The following is a 22,167-nucleotide window of genomic DNA, read 5'->3' as shown; positions in this document are numbered from 1 at the left end:
TATTTATACACGTCGAGTAGTTTTAAAGCTAAGCTATTATACATGTGGGATTGTGTTTTTGGTCCATAAAATCTCATTTAGCTCAGGTTTTGATCTTTACCAACACCTGAAGAGAATACTTGGCCGTCCATCCATCCAACTATTTTCTTCCTGTGTGTCACATTATTTGATTTAAACACATCTTTTAATCATTAATATTTGTCTCTCTCCCTCCTGCAGCGATCGTCCAGGGCTCAACTCTAGAGGAAGTGTATTCGCAGGTGAAGCAGATCATCGAGGAGCAGTCTGGTCCTTACATCTGGGTTCCCACCAAGGAGCGACTCTGAATAAATACCCACATACACCATACTCACACACATACACACACAAACATCAGCCTCTCTGCACACTTCCTTCTTGTCTAATTTTCTATTATCAGCCTGCTTCCTCGCTCTCTTTTTCTTACGCACGCACATCACTACATGCATTGACACATTTACATAAGCACATTCAATGGGACGAGGCTGGGACTATCTGGGACTGCTGCTTCCTGAAGTGGGAGGAGCTCATGTCTGTCCAGCAGCCTATTGGTGGATCTTCCTACGGCTCAGTTCCTTAATGTTTAAGGAGGTGGTTTAAATCAAGGCGACATGTACCATTATCTGATTTGATTTCATTATTGTTCTTCTTATTGTTGTTGTCGTTGTTGTTTTCATATTAACAAAGGGTAATGCATTCATGTATGGGTTTGTAATGATTATATTGTCACCAAGAGGCAGATTTTTGCACGCTGTAGCTTTAAGAGCATGTTTTTGGGACAAAATCTTGATCTCCTTCCCTCTCTGTCTGTCTGTCTCCTCATAGCATCACTCCTGTTTAGAGTTTCTTATTCATGTTTTTTTTCTCAATCCTGAATCCTTTCATTCCCTTTACTCTTTTGACTATTCACAGACTTTAGATATGAGGTGAAAATCATTATAAAATTTCCAATACTCCCCAGAATTTTGGCATCAAAACAAATACTGTTTAGAGATGTAGCAAGAATATATTAATCATTTAATCTGTAAGCAATGTGTGGCATAATAATAATTATATTAAGAAGCAGCAGTTCTTGATCCGATAACTAAAGAAGATTAAATTCAAATAAATAAAGTGCAAAGCCCTCTATCAGTAGTTTGCTATTAAAAGGTCAAAAACAAACTGCCTCATAATGATGATGGAGTACGTTTGGAGCTCTGGGCCTGCATTCATCACATTTCTGAGAAATATTTTTAATATAAATCACAGGTCTCCATGGTGAGTAGAGACGAGGTCATATTTGTCAGGCAGCTCACTGCGATTTACAGCCAAAGAGAAAACACGATAGAGCAGCTCATAAGGCCATCGAACGGTCAATCACCAATCAGAGTCAAGTCATCTCCACTGTTGCTCGTTACTTTTTACAAATTCTTATCTTCAGTAGAAATGTATCATCTAATTTACTAAATATATAAATACTTTGTCTGGAATACAAAGTACAGATGAAGGGAAAATGGTAAAAATCTTTAAAATTTTCAAATGTTAAAATCAGATACAAATAACAGATTATGGTACAAGCTGTAGTTTGTGTAAACACTCCAAAACAATAACATTTAAATCAGAATAAAACAATAAACGGCTCCAGTTTGTGAGGGGAAATAAAATAAAATGGAATTCAGACATTTTTCTTTTTACTTAAGTTCTAAAATTGTACTCGACAGCTCGATAAACAGCGGCCCAGATTTGAGATCGAGTCTGTTTCGTAGAAGCTTTCATCTCGAAGAGGCTTCTCTGCCTTTTCCTTCCACCTCCGCTTCCTTCTCTCTGTCTCATGCCTTCGTGTCTCCTCCTCTGCGCAGTGTGACGTTAGTTGCGCACGCCAGCATTAAACAGTGTATCTTCTGCTTCATCATCACTATCATCACGATCATAATCATCATGGTTACGGCTTTCCTTCTTACCGTAGTTGCACTAATGAGGGCTGGTTTCTTAAAAGCATCTTTACCCTCCAAGTGTTTCCGGTCTCCGCACGTGATGACGCAACACACTCGCTTTTCTCTCAGCGATGATTGAGCTGCTTTGAGACGAAGTTGGTCGACACGTTTTTTTTGGTGAAGGTTAAAAAACACGTCATAGTGTACTCTTCTGGAGAAACTTGCTGTTTGGATTAACCAATTGACTGTAATCCACTTTTTCCCCCGCTGGATTTATAAGTTTAAGCCTTTATGTGTGACCTCAGCACTCCATGCATAAATATCCAGCTAAGGGTTATATCTTGGAGCCTGTTTTCATTATTTCACAAATGTCTACTTTATGCATGGAAGGATGCAATGTTTGGCTCGAGGCTGAACTGACTTTTCGTTCATTTAAGGAGGCCACACAGCACGAGAAGCAAACCTAACCCCGTAAAGCCTGAGCCATTCCTTCTGACAAATGAAAAAAGAAAAAAGAAGAAGAAATGAATTATCAATACACGAGTTTCAATTTGTATAATTTTTGCTTTATCTGGCATTTTTTAAGGTGATGATATTTAAAGAGATTTAAAAAAACTCACAACTCATGTGTTAAATATGATAGAGTTGGTGTTATGGGGTTAAAGCTACTCAGTGGAGTCTGTGACCACGTTAACAGCACATGTAACCTAACAATGGCGAATCTGTTGGTCATGTGACGCTTGCTTAGTGCATCTGTTACCTGTAGTAGTCTTTTCAGAGGCTTTGCTGCTTGTCGCCGAGGCTCAGCTTAACAACACGTGACTAAACTCTACTTGTACTGAAAACTAAAATGAAAACAACAACAAGAACAAAAATCTTAGCAGTGTTGTTGAGTATATCTCTGTTTTTTAGCATTGCATCTGCTTTATCGTCAGGGCCATTTAATGCATTCTACTCAGTGGCCTGAAAAGTGCTGTGGAGCAATATTATTTTCACTTTCTTGCAATCCAGGTTGCACCTGTAAAGTTTGTCGCATGACTGCAAAAAATTATTTACACTCTATTCGCCTCATAGATATTTTGTCATTCGGATTAGAGAGTACATTTTTGAGAGCCCTTTGCTACGTAATTGGCGTTGGTGTAATGTTTCCAGTTTCTCCAGGGAGCAACATCACGAGTGCTGAGGTCACTCACCGGAAACACAATGTAACATAATCTCTTGTTTTCCAAACGTAACATTCGAGATCCCAAGATGCTTTTGGCGACGCAGCCCCCACCTGTATGGACCTTGTCAGCCACCCGCTCCCCATCTCCATTCTCCAACCCCGAGGCGACTTCTCCAAGCTGACTGGAGACTGGAGACGTATAGAAAGACTGTTCTGTCAACAGAGTAGCTTTTTATTTCAAATAACAACCAGTTTTTGACCGCATGTGTTTTAAAAGGCTTTAAATGTTTCTCCACAGAATGTTCAAATAAGCCAAATCTGTAATCCTCACTGATTCAGGTCGATCAGTACTGTGTTTGTGTGTTGACAGAACTGGGCTGTCTGTATGACTCTGGCTGTGTGTTTTTAGCCAGGGGACCATGCCACTGTATGTTAGAGTAAAGCACCGATGCAAAGAATCTATTACAGAGATGGAACTATATCTAACATATAATATTTATCCCTGCTCTAACTGCCTATTTTGGTACAAAAAAACATAAATAAAAGTCTTTATTGAGATTTACTGAAATCCTTTTACCTTTAACCGGAGATGATTCTTCTTCTTCTTTTCTTTTTTTTGCATTGTGGAATGTGTATGAATGTGAAGATTCTCTTAAAACTGTAATCTAATATAAGTTCCTTTACTCTCAGCTCTACTACGAGTTTGTAGTGCTCTCTCTCTGGATGTCTGATGTGACTCTTCAAGCAGCACAATTGGAAAAAAAAGCAACATTAAATTAGTTCAGGAAAAAAGGGTGCAGATTATATATTGATTATAAATAGGATCTTGAATGGGTGCAAATATTAATTGTGTTGACAGGTGGTATTAAGAGTTTTTGTTTTGCATACTTATGCTCTAAAAAAAGGGACGCAGACGGAAATTTCTAAACTCACACTGTGTCACCGCCTTCTTCAAGATAATGCTCAACAACAGAGACACACTTATTCAAACACTAGTGTTTGTTTTCCAGATGTTTAATATTCAGTTATATTCTATTAATACACATGGTTTGAAAAGCATACCATGAAATGATCAGGCACACTCAGAAACATTCATAATAAAAGTCCATTTCTGTCCCTGCAGTACAATCTACACATATGTGCATTCATCCATCCATGGAGCCTGTCCCAGATGACTCTGGGCGACCCTGGACACTTTACTAATCCATCACAGGGCAAACACAGAAACAGCCACACGCTCTCACCTCTAAGGGTCACTTTAGAATCATTGACAACGTAAAGTGAACCACTGTGCTGCCCACATATGTAACCTCTATGGCTAACTAGTAGAACTCATAGCACTAGGCGCTCAAAGTAATGTGTATAGATACCATTTCAAGGAACAAAAGAGGTACCTACAGGTTTACAAGCCATAAAAGTGATGTGGTTTACAATTCAGAAGAGAAGATAGAAAGAGGGGACACATGACGAACATTAGCATGTTGATCCAGGAACAACACCAACATGGGAATATCAGATAGACCTCAGATAGAAGATGTGTGTAAAGTACCCATAATTTAGAATTTGGTAGTTTCTATGTAGCAATATCCATATTTTAAGCACTGCATAAAGTCATGCTATGACTGTCAGACTCAAACTGTCCAAACAATATTCTTCATACAATTCATGCAGCTATTTAGTTCCTTCCACTTATCAAACTCTGCCCTGCAACTTAAGAAAACACTAGCACATAAAACACAGCAAACTTTAAATAAAACGTAATGGGAGCGGGTTTTTGTTTTTTCCTGCCCTCAATAACTTTCATTGTGTTTGTGAGCTTTTTTAAAGCTTCTGCAGCTGGTGTTTTCTTAAGTTGCAGCGTGTTTGACCAATCAGGGCCACCTTACTATCCCACCTGTCATAGAGTATACCCTATGACAGACTGTTGGTCTAAGACAGAGAGACAAAAGAACTTTCACACTCATATTCACTCATACTGCCAATTTCTAATCACCAGTTAACCCAACTTGCCTTTCTTTTGACTCTTGGACAAAGCTGGAGTGCCCAAGAAGAACCAAGCAGGCTCAAATAATGCTTTGTTCGTGTAATTACATAATGATAACCATAATAATAGCACGAGTAATCATCTTTCAAATTTATGCCTTTAGAGGTTTACCGTGTAGTTATTACTGAAATTTTTTGCCTTCCTGAGAACAAACTTTCAAAAGGGAGTTTTTCTTTTCCCAGTGCTTGCTCATAGGGGGTCAGTTGATTGTTGGGGTTTTCTCTGTATTGTTGTAAGGTTTTTATCTTACAATATACAGTAAAGCGTGCTGAGGTGACTCTGTTGTGATTAGATGCTATATAAATAAAACTGAATTGAAGACCTTTTTGCAGATTCAGTTTACCCATTGGTTAAATTAAAAAAGCTGTAGCTAAAAACCAAGACAACAGAACAACAAAAATAAAGAGGCAGGTGAGATCCATCCTCTCTCTCTCTCCTGCAGTCCAGAGTCTTTTAAAAAAAATCATAATCTAAAGGATTTAAATGATTTTTTGTGTGTAATTAGTATCAAATCATACATTTCAGATATTAACTAAAGGAAAGAAAGTAATCCCAGCCATACAGAGAATAAAAGAGACTGAAAAAACGTATTTTATGTTCATTCGACTTAGGCTCTCTGATGTCTGTACTTATCTCCACAGATATAATTCGCCACCAGGTCCAAGGTTCACACTTTCATAGTTCTTGAGTTCATCGAGTCCTGGAGTTCAGCATGTCATTATCAAGAAGTTTGAAGTAAATATCCTGCAATAAAATACCCAGGGTCACTGGATATAAACTATTCACATATCAGTCTTGGCAGGCCTAGGGCCTTCTGTGCAAGTTAAACCGTCATATGATAATTATATGTTTAGGTACAGTATATTGCCTGTGTATGACACTGGACCTGGTTCATGTGACCAATGAGAAAAGCCTAGAAGTGCTCAGGACAGTCATGTAGAGGCAGTTCAACATTTTTATGCAAAGAACACTGTTTTGTCCTGTATTGTAAAATGCAAGTTAAAAGTTTCATATTCAATGAAAGGCAGATTCTCATGTCTGCTGACATAAAACACTGACTGAAAATGGCACCACTGTGACACCTCGGTGTGACTGTCACCTCCGTGTCATCCTCATTCTGTCACAGCATAAAAAATGAGCAAGCTCACACCCGGACAGTTCCGCCACAGCGAGCTCTTTCTGCTGATGAAGTTTTATTATCCTCATCTCCTGTCCCGTGCCTGGAAATGATCGTTGTTAGGTATCTGAACTTGAACATTTTGTGAACAATGAGAGCAATTACACATTTTATGATAAGGTCGACTTCCTGAGTCTTGGCAAAAGGCTGCAGATTTATCATTTTTTTTATGACCGCAGTAATGCATCCTCATGTGCTGCAGCATCCACTCAGCAGATGTTTGGCACTGCAGCATTGTAAAAAAAAAAAGAAAGAAAAAAAAAGAAAGAAAGGAACATAAAGAAGGATTCAAACCTCTGTGAACTTTCTATTATTATCTCTGTACAGCATGGATGTCAAACATAAGGCCCGGAGGCCAGAATTGGTCGTGGCAAAGATGCCAATCCAGCCCACTGGACAACTATAGTTTCAGAATTTTTGCATGTGTGTATATTCACAGTAGAAATTTAGGCATTTCTTTCTTTTTTTGTGGGCTCACAGTGAAAAAAATAGGACATTTTCTGTGAATTAACAAAAACCTTCTGTTTTATAGAAGGGCTTTTTTTCTCTTTTTTTCACATTTCTTCCTTATGATTGAAGTTGTGCTGACTGGTTTCTGCCATGTACTATAGCAATATTTCTTTATCATGTATAAAAATTGAGACACACTGTTGAAATTGCATTTTGTTGCTGTATATTAAGATATCTCAGGAATTAAATATTTTGTTATTTTGTTTTTTACAATGACAGAAAGGTGAGTTTCACCCCCACTTAAGATCAAAGTGGGCTGTATGTGGCCCACAATGTAAAACAAGAGTACAGTAACTCTCCTGAGACCTGTACAGTGAAACAGCCCCATACAGGACAAAGTTCATCCCTGTATATTTTTCTTTGAAAAGCAAAAGTGTGTTAAATGTTTAATATATCTCTCTATATATCTTGTAAGTGATATAAAAAGCTCCCCCACCAGCAGCAACAGATTTACTCACAGACTCATGCCTCTGTAACACTTTATTAATAAGTCGTATTACTATAAATCCATCACAGGGAGGCTTTTTTTTATCTGCGGTAAAAGTAACTTTTGTGTAGACATGTGTATTTCTTATTTTTAAGTGAGATTTTAAATGCCCAACTTTTAAGTGTAATCCTTACATTGTGGTCACCTTGTGGTAACAAGGCCAAACTGACTGCAACTTATGGAAAACAAACGCTACAAAAAACCCCCAAATCATGTCTTTTAGACAAAAACAAGGTCAAATTTAGCAGTGAGAGCAGCTAAAAACACTTCTTATATTGTGAGTCAGTTACAACCTCAATGTGCTGGCCTGAATTCCTTCTTTCCTTTTGCACATCAGTGGAAAAGCACCACACTGGTCAAGGAGAAGAGGGAGGGGGAAAGCAGAGGTGGGTTAAAAAAGACCCCTGTGTCCAGGCTTTGGCCTGCAGCCAGGCAGCGGCAGCAGAGACGTGTCAGACCTGGTAAACCAGGGAGGCACACTCCTTAAAGTCTAGAAAAAACACAAGCTAATATCTTCTTCTAATCCCTGCAAGACACTATTATAGGTGTCTGAGTTGTAAAACAGTGGAAAATACAGCCTTATACAAGCTTTGCACGTGGACTTTAAGCTGAGTCTTGGCGATTGAAGGAGGACTTTGACTCAGAAGTCATTTTATAAAGCAGAGGAGAGGAGAAAGGAGGTTATTTCATCCAGCAGAGCGAGAACAAGAACAAGGCTGTGGCCATGTGGAGGACAGTTGGAACACTACTGCTAATACTACATACTGGTAAGACTGGCTTTTTAAACCTAAATATACTGTAAATGTATGAAAGAAGGTGCAACTGTTTTTCTTTTATATGAAAGATTTTCTTTGATCCTGTGTGTTGGCTCTTATTGAGTGTCTATGTACATAAAAACAATTTTACTTTTAGATTTGAATATTCTGTACATAATTTGGCAAAAAAAATGTTAAGCAAAAATGATTAAGAAACCATAATAATAAACTGTGCGCAACAATGTTACTTAAGGGGGGAAACAAAAGTTTAAAAAAAGTAGGACATTTACCTTGTACTGTTGCTTTTTGTATTATTACAGTTATTTCTGGTTACATCCTTACTAACTGATGACCAATAAAAGTAAAGCTATTTCTATCAATAATCCCCTATTCTGGGGGGATAACACTGTCCAGTGCTTATTGCTGTACCACAGAGAAAAATATCTGAGAAAATGAATGTAATGTGTGCAGTAAAAATATGCTTCTTTTCCCATGTAGTAAATAATTTTGCAACCTTTTTTAGACCCCAGCTCCCATGTTGGGAACAGCAGTGCTGAAGCAGAATGTAGGGTCATTTTTGTGAATCACGTGGTGTAGCAGTTTAATGCCAGAATCACTCCCTCTGTCTTTCCCTCAGTGTTTGGCCAAAGCACAATCAAATGGTGCACCATCTCACAGAACGAGCAGAGGAAATGTCAGGCCATGTCTCAGGCTTTCAGCACAGCCTCCATCCGTCCTTCCCTCAGCTGCGTCAATGCTGCGTCAGTGGAGGACTGCGGTCAGAAACTACAGGTAAGATTGAACTGGCAGGAAGTCAAACTTGAAGCTTCCTTGGACCCAAAAAGTTTGAAGATTTTTTATTTCAGTCATGTGGAACCAACAAGGACCCATTAAAGTTGATTAAATGCTCCAAGTACCAGAAAGTGCAGTCAGACTTCAGATAACAACATAAACCATGAACCAATAACTTGGTGATCTGTTATCAGCACAATGCACACTTTGTGTTTTTTTTTTATGACAACCACAGACTGGGAGCTTTCTGACCTGAGAACAAGTTGTCCCAGTTAATGAAGCATAAGCATGGCTGAGCTTGAATTACAGACAGCAGTTTAAATCCTAGGAGAATATCAAATAGCTATTACATTTTAAAAGCATGCTTCATGTTTATTTAAAAACCTTTCATTGGTAAAGACTTGTTGTTGTTTCAAAGATTTCTTCATCAGTTATCATCTTTGCAATGTTCGAGTTAATGAGTCATCCATGTGATTCAGCGCTGACGCCCTGTGCCCTGTGTTTCACTATCATTAATATTTTTGTCTGCAGAGAAAGGAAGCTGATGCCCTGTCCATGTCTGCCAAAGACATCTACAACTTGGGGAAAACCGTTTCGCTTAAGATGGCTGGCAGTGAATCACAGGCTGGCTGTAAGACCCCAAATCAGTGAATTACAATTAAGGAGAAGTGATGAAACTAGCGAGTTCTTAGCTTAGCTGAGCTCAGCATAAGTACAGGAACATGACAAAGTAAAAAAAAAAAAAAAAAAGGCCTTCGATCACTACATGTTTGTTTAAATAATACAGAATAACTAGAAATGTCTAAATAAATAAAATTAATATTCTAACAACTGTTTCTTTGGCCACAGATAGACTACAATCAACTAACAAAACAATGAAAACAAAAGACACCGTCTTTCAGTTTTAAGGTTTTACATATTGGAACACTTAAATACAACCGCTAATGCAGTGGTTCTCAAACTGTGGTACGCGTACCACTGGTGGTACATGGGCTCCCTCTAGTGGTATACAGGAAGTCTCCCAAAAAATGTTCAGATTAAATAATATACCATTTTCTGATTGAGGGATTTCTGAAAAATTAAAACCTACAGCTCTGCTGTTACTTCCAACATAAATGAAGACAGAAAACTAAACAGCAGTGACGTTTGTAGGGTTGCTGAAGTTGGGCTAGCAGGTATATAATGATGTGCTATGTATTGGCTAGCTACAGAGCTATGGTTAGCATAATATAAACGCATTAGCACAGTGAAGCTGGATGATGAACGCTAACTTTTTTCAACTCGATAAAAGTTCACACGAGGGTTCCCGATGGTTAGGGACAAATGCGGTTGCATGGCAGGATGCTGTAAACGACCAAACTTCTGTCAGGAGACTAGTGAGATAATCCATTCACAATATGACAACGGCACAGGAGATATTGCAGCTTGGTATTTCATAAATAAATAAATAAATAAAAACTAACCTAAAATGCAGAACCAGTGTGTGAAAACCTGAGTACACCCCATGATTCAGTGAACCACGTTTAGCAGCAACAACTGAACATAATCGCTTTCTGTATAACTTTATTAGGCTGTCACATCACTGGGGTGAATTTTGGTCCACTCCCCTTTCCAGAGTTACTTCAGATAATTGAGATTTGCACTCAGTAATTTGTGCACAGCTCTCTTAAGGTCGTGCCAGAGTATTTCAGTCAGGCTGAGGTTTGGACTTTGAATGGGCCTTTGCCACACCTTGATCACTTTTTCAGACATTCTGTTGTAAATTTGCTGCTATGAGACAGATCGCTGTCCATGGTAGATGGCTGATTCCATGACTGCAGTAGGTCTGAACGGCGTACTGCACCCTGCAGCATTTGAGTAATATTGTGTACATTATGGCCAAACATCTCCAGGTTGGTCTTGTATGTCTAAAGGACACTGACCCAGAAGCCTTGTGATTTTGTTCAGACGCAGCTTTGCAAATCCTAAGCTGTGCCATATTCTTTTTTAGAGGAAAGTGGCTTTCTCTTAGCAATCCTTTAAACAAGGTGTACTTGTTCAGTCCTTTTCTAATTGTGCTAATTCTAATGAACTTTAGCAATTAACATGCCAACTGAGGCCTGTAGGGTTTTTTTGCCAACCCGTTCTCACTCCTGAGGCGTAATATAATGATGATTTGTTCTTATGCTACGCGCCGGGTTATGGGTGAAATTCAGTAGAATGACGCTTCTGCGGTAATACATGTTCCAGCTATGTATTCGAGCCCTAACCCTAACCTTATCCCTAACCTTAACCAGCACTATAATGACATTATATTCTAATGACATCTAATGACGTTGGATAGTGTTTTCCAAAGCGATTTAAGTAAAATGAACGTACATGTGTAGATTCATTCCAAACGGTTCTCATGTTCCCTCATTTTTCCGACCTCGTAATGTCGGGACGTGTTGGGTGCCCGGAAGCGTAATATATCACCGATTTGTCACCTAGCGTAAATGTAATGTTACACTTTGGGAGTGAAAGCGTGTTGTTTTTGCAGTTTTTATGAGCATCGCACATTCTGGGGAGAATTTGCTGGGATACCCACAGTTGGGAAAATTGTGTCAAAACTTTTATAGAGATGCTCACACTTACTGATGATCAATTAATCTAATGTATTTGATAAGGAACACCTGGCTGCCACTTACCCTCTTAATTCCCACAGAAGCAGTAATGGTGTTTTTAGATTTTCACACACTGTTTCTGAGTTTTGGCTCAGTTTGTTAGTTAATTTGTTGCTAATGAAACAAGAGCAGCTTGATTTTCTCATAAAAAGCAAGCACATAGGCCTAAATAAACAGCATTACATATGAATAATGTTTTACTATTATTACATAGTAAAATTCAGCTTTTATCACTCTTGAAGCTTTTATGACACTTAAAGCTTTTATGACTCTTGAAGAATTATTATCTTCTGAACTCAACGGAGAATATATCTCATTTGCTCTTTTTATCGTGTCTTTCTGTTGAATTTATATCTTCTTATCTCTACTAACATTAATGCACAGTGTTTCATAGAGATAGTAACTGACCAAGTCAGCCTTTATGTTTATCTAGGATAAGTGTGTTGCATTATGACACATGTTAAACCCAACAATAATTGTACATGTGGGATATTAAAAAACTGATGTGGTAAGCTATACTTTCATCCCAGAGATCTTTTGTTCTCTGATAATAGGAGTTCAGTGTCAGCATGTCAGACACCATTTGTGGGTCTAGATTTATCATACAGCGGTTGCTAATACTTGTGCTTTTTTGCTTCAGCTGTCACCACCTACTATGCAGTTGCTGTGGTGAAGAAAGAAAACTCCGGCATCAATATCAACAACCTGGCAGGAAAGAAGAGCTGCCACACCGGGATAGGTCGCACTGTTGGGTGGAACATGCCCATAGGCTACTTGATAGACCAAGGCTACATGTCCGTGATGGGCTGCAACATCCCACAGGGTATGAATGACATGTTTGAGGTCTGAATATTTAGTCATTTTAGACAGAATACAACATGACAGCAACACAGTACAGCTAGCAGAGAATAACATGAGTTAAGTTTATTTTATGAAGTAATCTTGAACAGGTGAGTATGGAGGTACAAGACAAAGTGACCAGGACAGCACAGCCTATTAAACTGAAACACCAATTATTTTCACAGCTACATAGAACTTATTAATAAGTGATCAGATGATAGCGAATATATATATATATATATATTTATATATACACTAAAGGAACATTGTGTCATTTTAACTGGCAGTAAAAAAAATACCCACATAGGAAGGTTATCATGATTAACATAGTGATGTGTGTTTTCAAAGTAAAAGCCTCCAAATGGTTGTATAAATTCTTTATGAGCCTTCAGTTATTTATCGGGTGCTATCAAGATGATTTAAAAATGTGACATTTTCAAAAAATTTTTACAAAATCATCAGGATTGTAATAAACATTTCAAAATTCAAAATAAAAGCCTAGTTATAAAAATGTATGTATGCTTTAGGTTGTCAGATTTTCAATGTAAAAGCCTGATAATTAGTTATTTTCTATTTTACTGTCTAAACTGTTAACTACCTGTAGCTTTATTTAGCCACAACTTTTCAGCAGCAAGCCATTTACCAAGTCTGGCAGTGGACTGTGATTTCTGTCTAAGCTTAACTAACAAGGATCCTTAACTAACATCCTAGTTAGTTAAGCATAGACAGATGTGGTCTAGTACGGTGTAATCTGAATCCTTGTCATTAAAATGATTTCTTCACAGTATTTAAAGTTATTTTAGTGTTGATTTTGGTACTTTGGTGTATGAACTCTACAGGAAAAATATTAAAATGGTAATGCTAATAAAACTAACTGAGATTGCCTGGTGAATATCCAAAGTAAACTTTACACACTTGTCAAAATACATATTCTTACAGAATAATGTAATACACAGGTTGCATGTCACAGTAACATTTCTTTGCATGCGTGTGTGTTTGCATATTAGGTGTTGCAAATTTCTTCAGTGCCAGTTGTATCCCTGGAGCTACCCAAGGGGAGCCCCAGTCTCTATGTCAGCTGTGCAGAGGAGATGAAAGTGGGCAGCACAAATGTGAGATGAGCAGCAATGAGAGGTACTACAGCTACGAAGGAGCTTTCAGGTAAACCCACATTCACACTCATTACACTCTTACAGAGAAGATACACAGTTAGGTATGAGTCCAGTATATCTGTTAATTTGTTTCTATTTCACACCAAAATTTAAATTATTAATTAACTTTTAATAGCTTGTATTTTGAAACTCTTAAAATGTCCTGTTCTTGGTCTCTGTAGGTGTTTGGCTGATGGTGCTGGAGAGGTGGCCTTCACCAAAGACACAACTGTAGAGGAGAACACTGATGGTAAAGTCATAGTTAGTGAAGGGTAGACAGACATTAGTTGGTTATTATAGTAATTAGTTTCCTACTAAGCCGGTTTTATCATTCAGGATGTAACTTAACCAGGTGCTTCTTCACCAGGTCGTGGTCCAACCTGGGCAAAAGATCTGAAGTCGTCAGACTATGAACTGCTGTGTCCTGATGGCACTAGAGCTCCTGTTACTCAGTGGAGCCGGTGCAACCTGGTCCCTGTCCCATCTCGTGGTGTTGTGGTCAGAAATGACATCAGTCCCTCTGTGGTGTTTAACATGCTGATGGAAGGCCTGGTAGGTCCAAACAAACCCTCCTTAGGAACACTCGGACATTAATGGCACATCAGTAGCACCTCAGTAAGCCAAGGGGTTATTTTTCTGCATTGTGACCGTCAGAGCCTTTTTTCCCCACCCGTCACATGAGTATGAATAACCATTACAAAAAAATGTAAACAAAAACACATTAATATCATTATTAAAGATGTTCACCAAAATGTAAAGTTAAACAAACTCAGGCTACTGAACCTATTTGACTTTACAATCGGTTGAATACTACTACTACTACTACTACTAATAATAATAATATTAAATTGTGTTTGTACTTTTCAAAACTAGTGTTACAAGGTTCTGCTGTTTCAGAAACAATAAAAAAAATTATGAGTCAATTAAAAATATTCACTAAAATTTGAAGGTGTGATTCAAATGTGAACAACTTGAAATTAATATTAATAGCAACTCCAAAAAGAAAAAGATGGAATTAAACATTATATATTGAAATAAACACACATATATATGTACAGATTTATGTACACATACCTAAAATTGCAACATTCCTCCGGAGGTAGTAGCAAGCCTGCATGACCTTGTTTGTGTTTCTCAAAGGTGAGATTAGAATTGAAAATCAATTAAACCTGTGCTGTGCTGCCATATGTTCCACTTACTGTCTGGTTACGTGCTTTCAGTTGTACAGATGGCTGGTTAAGCCTGAATCAATCTCCAATAATAATTTTGGAAGAGTGTGTTCTTCGACCATCTGAAGCACCTCGGTTTAACTGTACTTATGCTACTGGCGGCAAATTACCAGCCTCAGTGCTAAAAGCACGAGTGATGGCAAAAGCTCTGTGATATTAATAACAACTCCACAATGGTCACCAGTTTAGCCTTGGTGTGAGAATGCTTACATTTCTTATTGCATATAGAGTGTGTGGGTGTGTTAGTGTAGTTAAGAGTTCAAACTGGAGGTTGGCTGTGAGCTGAAAATCTAAGACTTCCCTCAAGTCTGCGTTAGAGGCCAACTCAACAATGAATTAGAATTATGTTTTAGAATATAAATATCAGCATCAAAAACAATGTTGTATATTGTACATTTACAGCAGCTGTTCCATCGCTTGTGCTTCCTCCCCAGTTGGAACTAAAATAATAACTTATAGTGGCATATGGTTATATACATGTGAACATATGGTTTCCACTTGGATTTAAGTTGTCAAGTTTGGAATAAAATGTAAATGTATTTTAAGATATGGCAGGATTTAACCACCTTAACCTTTACATGTGATAATGCCTTCCATATTTTATTTGAATAGCACTCTAGTCATAGTACTCCAGTGTTAATTAACACTGACCTCCTGTTTGCAGGAAAAGTCAAACTTCCCCATGTTTTCATCGGCGGGTTATGGAGACGGAACTGTGCTTTTCTCTAATCTCACCACCACCTTTAAGGCAGCTAACTCAGATGAACCCAAGAAGTGGATGGGTGAGAGGTACCATAATGCTCTGAAGGCCATGGACTGTGATCCCAAAGGTGAACAATCTTTTATTAAACACTTAGGATCATTCCTTAACTTAGTTTAAAACCTATTTAACTGTCTTTACAACCTACAACCACCTCCCATGTCAGATATCCCAAATGCCCTGCGGTGGTGTGTGATATCCAGCGGTGAGCAGCAGAAATGTGCTGACATGAGCGTGGCCTTCCAGAGTAAAGGGCTAACTCCAAACATTAACTGTGTCTACGGGGACTCTGTGACTCACTGTATGAAGAAAATCAAGGTAACAGAAATCTCCCTACTGGTTCTTAGTCCCTAAAACGACAATAACTCAGATCATTGCATTCAGTTCCCTACAAACACGTCACGTAATGCAAGTGTTGCATTACCTACTGCATAAAATGATATTGCCTAACGTTTAGCTTTACTGAAATAGCAAACATGGCTGTGTGGGCCCACAGTAGACAGCTGTGGGCTGTGGGGCTGTGTGATAAGAGGCAAACCCACCCCTGTTCTACAGCCCACAGCCCATATTATTACACTGTCAGAGGCTGAGAGAAGGCGATGGATTCAAAGCCTCAGTGAAACGGATGCTAAACTGGATGGTATTGATAATACTGCAAAAGAAGTCAAGAAGTGAAAGATATCAGGACATATTCCATTTTCTAACTCAGACAAACTTGTTTACCACAATTTGTTTTGAGCAAGTGGCTCCATAGTATAGTAGTTTAAACATTTGCCTAACAAATGTCCATTCTGCCCACTCTATGCCCCTGGTATCAGCATGTGCCCATTGTGGCCACTGTGGCCACACACAGGCCCCAAGAGAGGGTGCTGGGAAATATCTTTCCTCTAACCTTTTGAATGTCTCTAGTACATTTTCTTCTTACCTCACAACTAGCATGCACTTACGAATATATGTAAATATGTTACTTAATTATCTCAGACAGCTATTATACATCAGCCTGCAGAATAGTTTTGTAGAAATGATATAAAATATGCCTTATTCTAGCAGTTCTGGTATCTTTACTCCAGTGTTTCCTTGTCATGTGTTTATAGGACAATGATGCCGACGCCATCACTCTGGATGGAGGTTATATCTACACTGCAGGCAAAGACTATGGCTTGGTCCCTGCTACTGGCGAGAGCTACACAGGTAAAAACACAGAGACTCCAAAATACAGTCAGAGTGGTCTGGTTTCACAGACGAGAAGCAATCATGCAGGTGCGGTTTTTCTTTTCTTTCTCCAGACGACCATGATGGTTCCTCATACTATGCAGTTGCAGTGGTGAAAAAGAGCAGTTTTGACATCCGTAACCTAGACGACCTGCGTGGCCGTCGCTCCTGTCACACCGGATATGGCCGCACAGCTGGCTGGAACATTCCTGTAGCAGTTCTGATGGAGAGAGGTCTGATCAGCCCACAACAATGTCAGATACCCCAAGGTCAGTGTGATGGGCTTGTCTGTGTGTGTGTGTGTGTGTGTGTGTGTGTGTGTGTGTGTGTGTGTGTGTGTGTTGTAGAAGTATGAGCTGATGTGGTCTGGAGGCAAATAAAGAAAACTGTGAGCTTTGATAGCAGAGGCTGTAATAAAACTGTGTTACTTTTAGTTTCTCAAACTCCCATAATCCCACCTGCCAGCGTTCTCCAGTTCATTACAACCCTGATTATGTTTTTTAAATTTGAGGCACATTTATGGTCAAACTGTAACATCAGTGGAATGATCAAACACTGCTGTTTCTCTTTCACCTCAGACAGAGCCTAAATTGTCAGGGCAGTCTCTAAATTTGCATTTTATGTTTCCCATGATGCTTAGCTGTTGGAGACTTCTTTGAAAAGTGCTGTGTACCAGGTGCGAATCAAGCCGGTTTCCCCAGTAACCTGTGTGAACTCTGTGTGGGAGACGAATCAGGACAGAACAAATGCGAGAAAGGAAAAGACCTTTATGATGGCTACGACGGCGCCTTCAGGTACTAAAAACCCGCCCCAAGCCCACTGCACCGCATCAGCAAAACTGGATTCGTTCACTGAAGGAAGAAATTTTTTACCCTCTTCTGTACAAACACTGCATTTCTTTAAGTCAGCGTTTGTTAAAGCAGCTATGAGCAATATTTTGCTCTGACAGTGTATCAAATAATTTAAGAGGATGTTGTTAAAATATTTTCTAACATAGCAGAAACCAGGTTTTGTCCTGTTAAAAGGAGATTTTCCTTCCCACTGTCGCCAAGTGCTTGCTCATAGGTGGTTGTCAGGTTAATGAAAGGTCTTTACCTTTCAATTTTCAGCAGTGGAAGTTTCATACAGATCCAAACCACAGAAGCATTTCTGATATATTTGTGCATATGGGAAACATGCCACAGCTCCTCCAAATTATAAATTATAAATTCTATTGCCTTGAAGATTGATGCACTCACGCCACACCTGCATGTGTTTGTTTAACTGGTCATTTCAGGTGTGTGGCAAAAGGAGAGGGAGACGTGGCGTTCGTCAAGCATTCTACTGTCCTCGAAAACACTGCCGGTAAGACGAGTAACACCGGACTTTGAGATGCTCACCTTTAAACATCTCCTAATTTAGGGAGAATAAAAAAACAAACAAAAAAACATATGTTTACATTGAAGTTATTCATCTGAATTGTGGTGTGTAGGTCTGCCGCCTTCAGATTTCCAGCTGCTCTGTCAGTCTGGAGGTAAAGCCGAGGCAACGCATTATAAATACTGCAACCTGGGCAGAGTCCCTTCCCACGCTGTAATGGTACGCCCAGACATGAACATCCATGCTATCTATGGACTTTTGGACCAAGCACAGGTAACGCTGTTCATCTGAATGTTCTTTGTGAGAATCAGAGATCCTTCAGAATAAGAGTTTGGGGATTTTTGGCAGTATGTTCAAGGATGCTCTGAGGTCTGAGAATTCAAACTGGGCATCCAAAAGCATGAATTACCCTGTCAAGCATGATTCTCCCATGAAATTTTTATATCCATGTGTTTCTTTGCAGACATATTTTGGCAGTGACACAGGTACTGCTTTCAAGATGTTTGACTCGCAGGTGTACAAAGGTACAGATCTTATTTTCAAAGACTCCACTGTGCGCCTCGTGGGTGTTGCTGACAGAAAGACCTACCAGGAGTGGCTGGGCCAGATCTACTTGGACTCGCTGGTTGATTTGGAGTGCAGCTCATCGAATGCAGGTAAAGCCAACATGCTAACCTCTGTATGTCAAGTCTGAAGCTCCAGGCACTAGCCTAGTGTAACATAAAGACTGGAAATGGGGAACCTAGTAAAAGTATGGCATGCTCACACAAGAGTTTAAGACAGATGATGGAAAACGGAATGAAACAATGCAGCGGCCTCTTTAAGTTGAAATGCCAGAGTGCAGTTGTCCTAAATTTCTGTCTTAAAGTTTGTAAGGAATAAAAAAATGTGTGCTTTGTATCTGATACAAAAAGTTCCACTGATGGACAAAAATAAACAGATTGAAGAAAATGGAGATCTAGAGTTGAAGAAAGCTTGTTCCAACTTAAATTTGACTAAAAGCCGGCCATCTGTCTCGGGGATTGCTTCATTAAAATAAAAATAAGTCTCATGTACAGCCTCGCCAATATTCTTTGATCTCTCTCCTTTTCCAGTGGCGTCCTCTGTGTGGCTGCTGCCGACGGCCTTGTTCAGCTTCATGCTGACCAACTACTGGATGTAACGACAGCATGACAGGCCTACACGGCTACTCTTTTCTCCACCCCTTTTTTCGATTACCTGTATGCTCTCCTTTCTGAGACACGACTGTCACTTCTTCTCCTTTTTTTTTCCATTCGCTTCTTTTCACCACAATAATGTCCAGGCTTTAATTCTTCTGATTGCTGTCCACTCAACCCCGCCACCATAAATGCATTCACTGCTCTGGGAGCCCTTTGCCTTTCTGTATTTGCCTGATTGTATGTTAATTAAACACACGAGAGGACGGCATGTTGGAGCTGCGTTCGGATGTGAGATGTGGTAGTGCTGATGCACAACGCTTCCTGTTTTTGTGGCAGAGGTATGAATAAGCTACCAGTCGACTGTCAGCCAAATAGGGGAACGTGCTGCCGCCGCTTTGTTTACTGAAGGTGAGCTGCCATATCAGTGCATGTGCTGCCATCTGTTACTGTAAGTGGGTAATGCAGCACTGTCTCTCCAAATCTAGCTTTGCAAAGAAAGCGCAGTCTGACTTTTAAGCTCACGTGTGAGCCGTTAAAGTTTTAAAACCGTCCTGACCTAGCCAGTTATAACTGGATTCACACCGGCTCTTTAGTTTCCCAAGGTTTCCCGTGAGTCCACAAGTCAGATTGCTGCTTTGCTGCCACTTGCATTGTAAATACTGCATATGAGCACAGCCTTTTTCTTGCTCCAGGCTGTTTCTACTGTAAGCGAATACCATATAAGTGAAAATGCACTAGCGTGACCTCCACACAGAGCTGTGCTGCGAGTGTGTAATGACGAGCAACTCCATGTGCGTCCGTAGGCTGTCTGCTTCATGTGTTCTCCTCAAATGTTTAAAATTTAAGTCCTTAAATAATGCGATCAAGCCTGCAACAGTGCAGTGAAATCTGTTTTTGCTTATTATTGATTGTAATCTGATGTATTTAATCGGGAACAGCAGTGTCAGCAGACAATACATGTTCCACCATCCAGCCATTTTCTGCACATTTTGCAGTTTATCAGTTTTTTCACAGATGGAGTGAATAACACCAGCACAACCTGTCAGGTTCCAACAACTTTGGGGAGAACATGAAGGAAACATCCTGTGGTTTGTATCCGAGGGTCAATGCGAGTTTGTTTGTTTGGATGGTTGAAATTACAAAGGAGTGTTGGTGCTAAAGACTTGTTTGGGTAATTTGAACTTTAAAACCTTGAAAAAAGTGTTTAATTTCAATTTTTGTAGGTTTAGTCTGGTTAGGAGGGGGTTTGATTTTCCTTTAATCATTCCAGAGTGTGATCAGATGTCTTCCAACCCAAACAGCTCACTACAGAAATGTCTCTCTTTAACACCACCTGTTTTTGGTCAGATCCACTGTACCCGTTGGATGCTGCTGCTGCTGCTCGATGCTATTTCCTGTTGTTAACATGTTGATTGGATGTGTATTTTTCCTATGTTAAGAGATTTATTTTTATATGAAGTTCAGGTGCCATATCAGTGTATATGTACTGACTCATGTTGTCAGAAACCAATGCCTTCTCTTTCTCTGGATAAGACATGTATTTCTAAGTGAAATGATGGAACATGTGACTAATATTTAGTTGCCAGGCCAGTGTGTCTGCACAAGTATTTCTACATAAAGCTCTTTCTAATGAAATAAAGCTCTTTACTGCAAAATGCGCTCTGTAGAGCCTTTTTTAAAATTGTCCAGTGTTTTTTTTTTTTTTTTTTTTCACTTTTCTGTAGGGGTTTCAAATTCTCTCTCCATGAGGATCTTTTTTGTGGCCACTTTATTAGGCACAACTGTTCAACTGCTCATAAACACAAATATCTAACCGACTAATCACATCACCGTAGCTCAGTGCAGTTAAACATGCAGACATGAGGGAGGTGACCTGTTCAGGTTTAAATTGAGCATCAGAATTGGAAAGAAAGTTCGTTTAAGTGACTTTTTGGTGCCAGATGGGCTGGTCTGCTGGGAGTTTTCCACACAACTATTTCTAGAATTTAGAGAGAATGATCTAAAAGTATCCAGTTGGCAGCAGTTCTCTGGGTGAAAATATTTTTATTTTTATTATTCAGGGGCAGTGTTGGGTAAGTTACTTTAAATTAGTAACTTAGTTACATTACTAGTTACTTCTCTAAAAAAGTAACTCAGTTACTTCAAGTTACTCGTTACTTTCAAAGTAACTAGCTACTAGGGAAAGTAACTTTGGTTTTACTCAGAATTCTCTTGTTAATGTGTTGCTTCCGTAACTGGATATCCAGCCAGACTGCCAGTCTTCTAGCTTGCTTACTTGCCACAAGTGCACTGTGCCACCTACCACTAGAAAGGAAAAAATAATGTGCACATTTCCACGAGAGAAATCCCACGCCTGGACCGTCGTTGACCGCCGCCATGATTCTAGCCTGCTTTTTACATCCAACACAAAAACTGCAGTCGTGGTGCTTTTGATTGTACTCAGAACTTGGAAATTCTGCCTTCTGAATAGGAAGATGTAGGTAACACCAGACTGCAGATGAGCTGCATCCAGAGCTGGACTGGGACAAATAAATCGTCCCGGGCATTTTGACTAGAGACCGGCCCACCATTATAGGAAAAATCATAAAGCCTTTGAATAAAAATAAACACTGTCGTGACAGTGATGTACACTGTTCTGATGGTATATATGTATCAATCTATCAATTGTTTGTTGTAAGACTCAGATAATTATTATTATTTTTTTTTTTTTAAAGCGAGACATTTTAAATGAGAATAATAAAGAAAAGTATTTCCTTGTCCCCCCCTTTCCCTGTTAATGCCCTACCTGGCCCCCTGGCAACACTTTGCTAGACCCGCCCCTGCACAGTTACCAGCTGTCAGCTACTTAGAAAATGATCCTGGTGTTATTTGTCTCTCAGAAACAGCTCATAACTTCCCTTCAACTCATTCATGTCACCTAAAAGGTAAACCTGTTTCTCCATCACCTGTTCAG

At 39.3% G+C, this 22,167-nt stretch overlaps 2 protein-coding genes across 9 annotated transcripts in view; both read left to right on the top strand.

The window, feature by feature from the left end:
• dlg1a (discs large MAGUK scaffold protein 1a) overlaps window positions 1-3,679 on the top strand; it is a 115,515-nt gene extending 111,836 nt beyond the window's left edge. For all 8 annotated transcript variants that reach the window (XM_005457145.4, XM_025899799.1, XM_025899800.1 and 5 more), the window contains one exon: window positions 220-3,679. In XM_005457145.4, the coding sequence (XP_005457202.1) occupies window positions 220-326 (107 nt within the window). In that variant the 3' untranslated portion in view covers window positions 327-3,679. The remainder of the gene's footprint in view (window positions 1-219) is intronic.
• A 4,148-nt stretch (window positions 3,680-7,827) lies between these two features.
• meltf (melanotransferrin) lies at window positions 7,828-20,869 on the top strand. The gene is made up of 16 exons (XM_005457153.4): window positions 7,828-8,081; window positions 8,707-8,861; window positions 9,393-9,492; window positions 12,144-12,326; window positions 13,351-13,504; window positions 13,677-13,744; window positions 13,862-14,046; window positions 15,388-15,553; window positions 15,650-15,801; window positions 16,578-16,674; window positions 16,770-16,964; window positions 17,336-17,489; window positions 17,972-18,039; window positions 18,167-18,327; window positions 18,518-18,710; window positions 19,149-20,869. Exons 1-16 carry the CDS (start codon window positions 8,039-8,041, stop codon window positions 19,214-19,216), a joined length of 2,142 nt encoding a protein of 713 aa, XP_005457210.1. The 5' UTR covers window positions 7,828-8,038; the 3' UTR covers window positions 19,217-20,869.
• Window positions 20,870-22,167: the final 1,298 nt, after the last annotated feature.

This window comes from Oreochromis niloticus, linkage group LG17, assembly GCF_001858045.2.
Source record: "Oreochromis niloticus isolate F11D_XX linkage group LG17, O_niloticus_UMD_NMBU, whole genome shotgun sequence".
Classification (NCBI taxonomy): Eukaryota; Metazoa; Chordata; class Actinopteri; order Cichliformes; family Cichlidae; genus Oreochromis; species Oreochromis niloticus.
Note: the sequence above shows the minus strand (reverse complement) of the source record. Positions and strands in the feature narration are given on the sequence as shown.

Bases quoted from the DNA above. Each gene is read 5' to 3' on its own strand.
- meltf (XM_005457153.4), top strand. From the start codon at position 8,039: ATGTGGAGGACAGTTGGAACACTACTGCTAATACTACATACTG. The intron at 18,328-18,517 runs GTAACGCTGTTC...GTTTCTTTGCAG, and splicing joins GACTTTTGGACCAAGCACAG to ACATATTTTGGCAGTGACAC. The intron at 18,711-19,148 runs GTAAAGCCAACA...CTCCTTTTCCAG, and splicing joins GTGCAGCTCATCGAATGCAG to TGGCGTCCTCTGTGTGGCTG.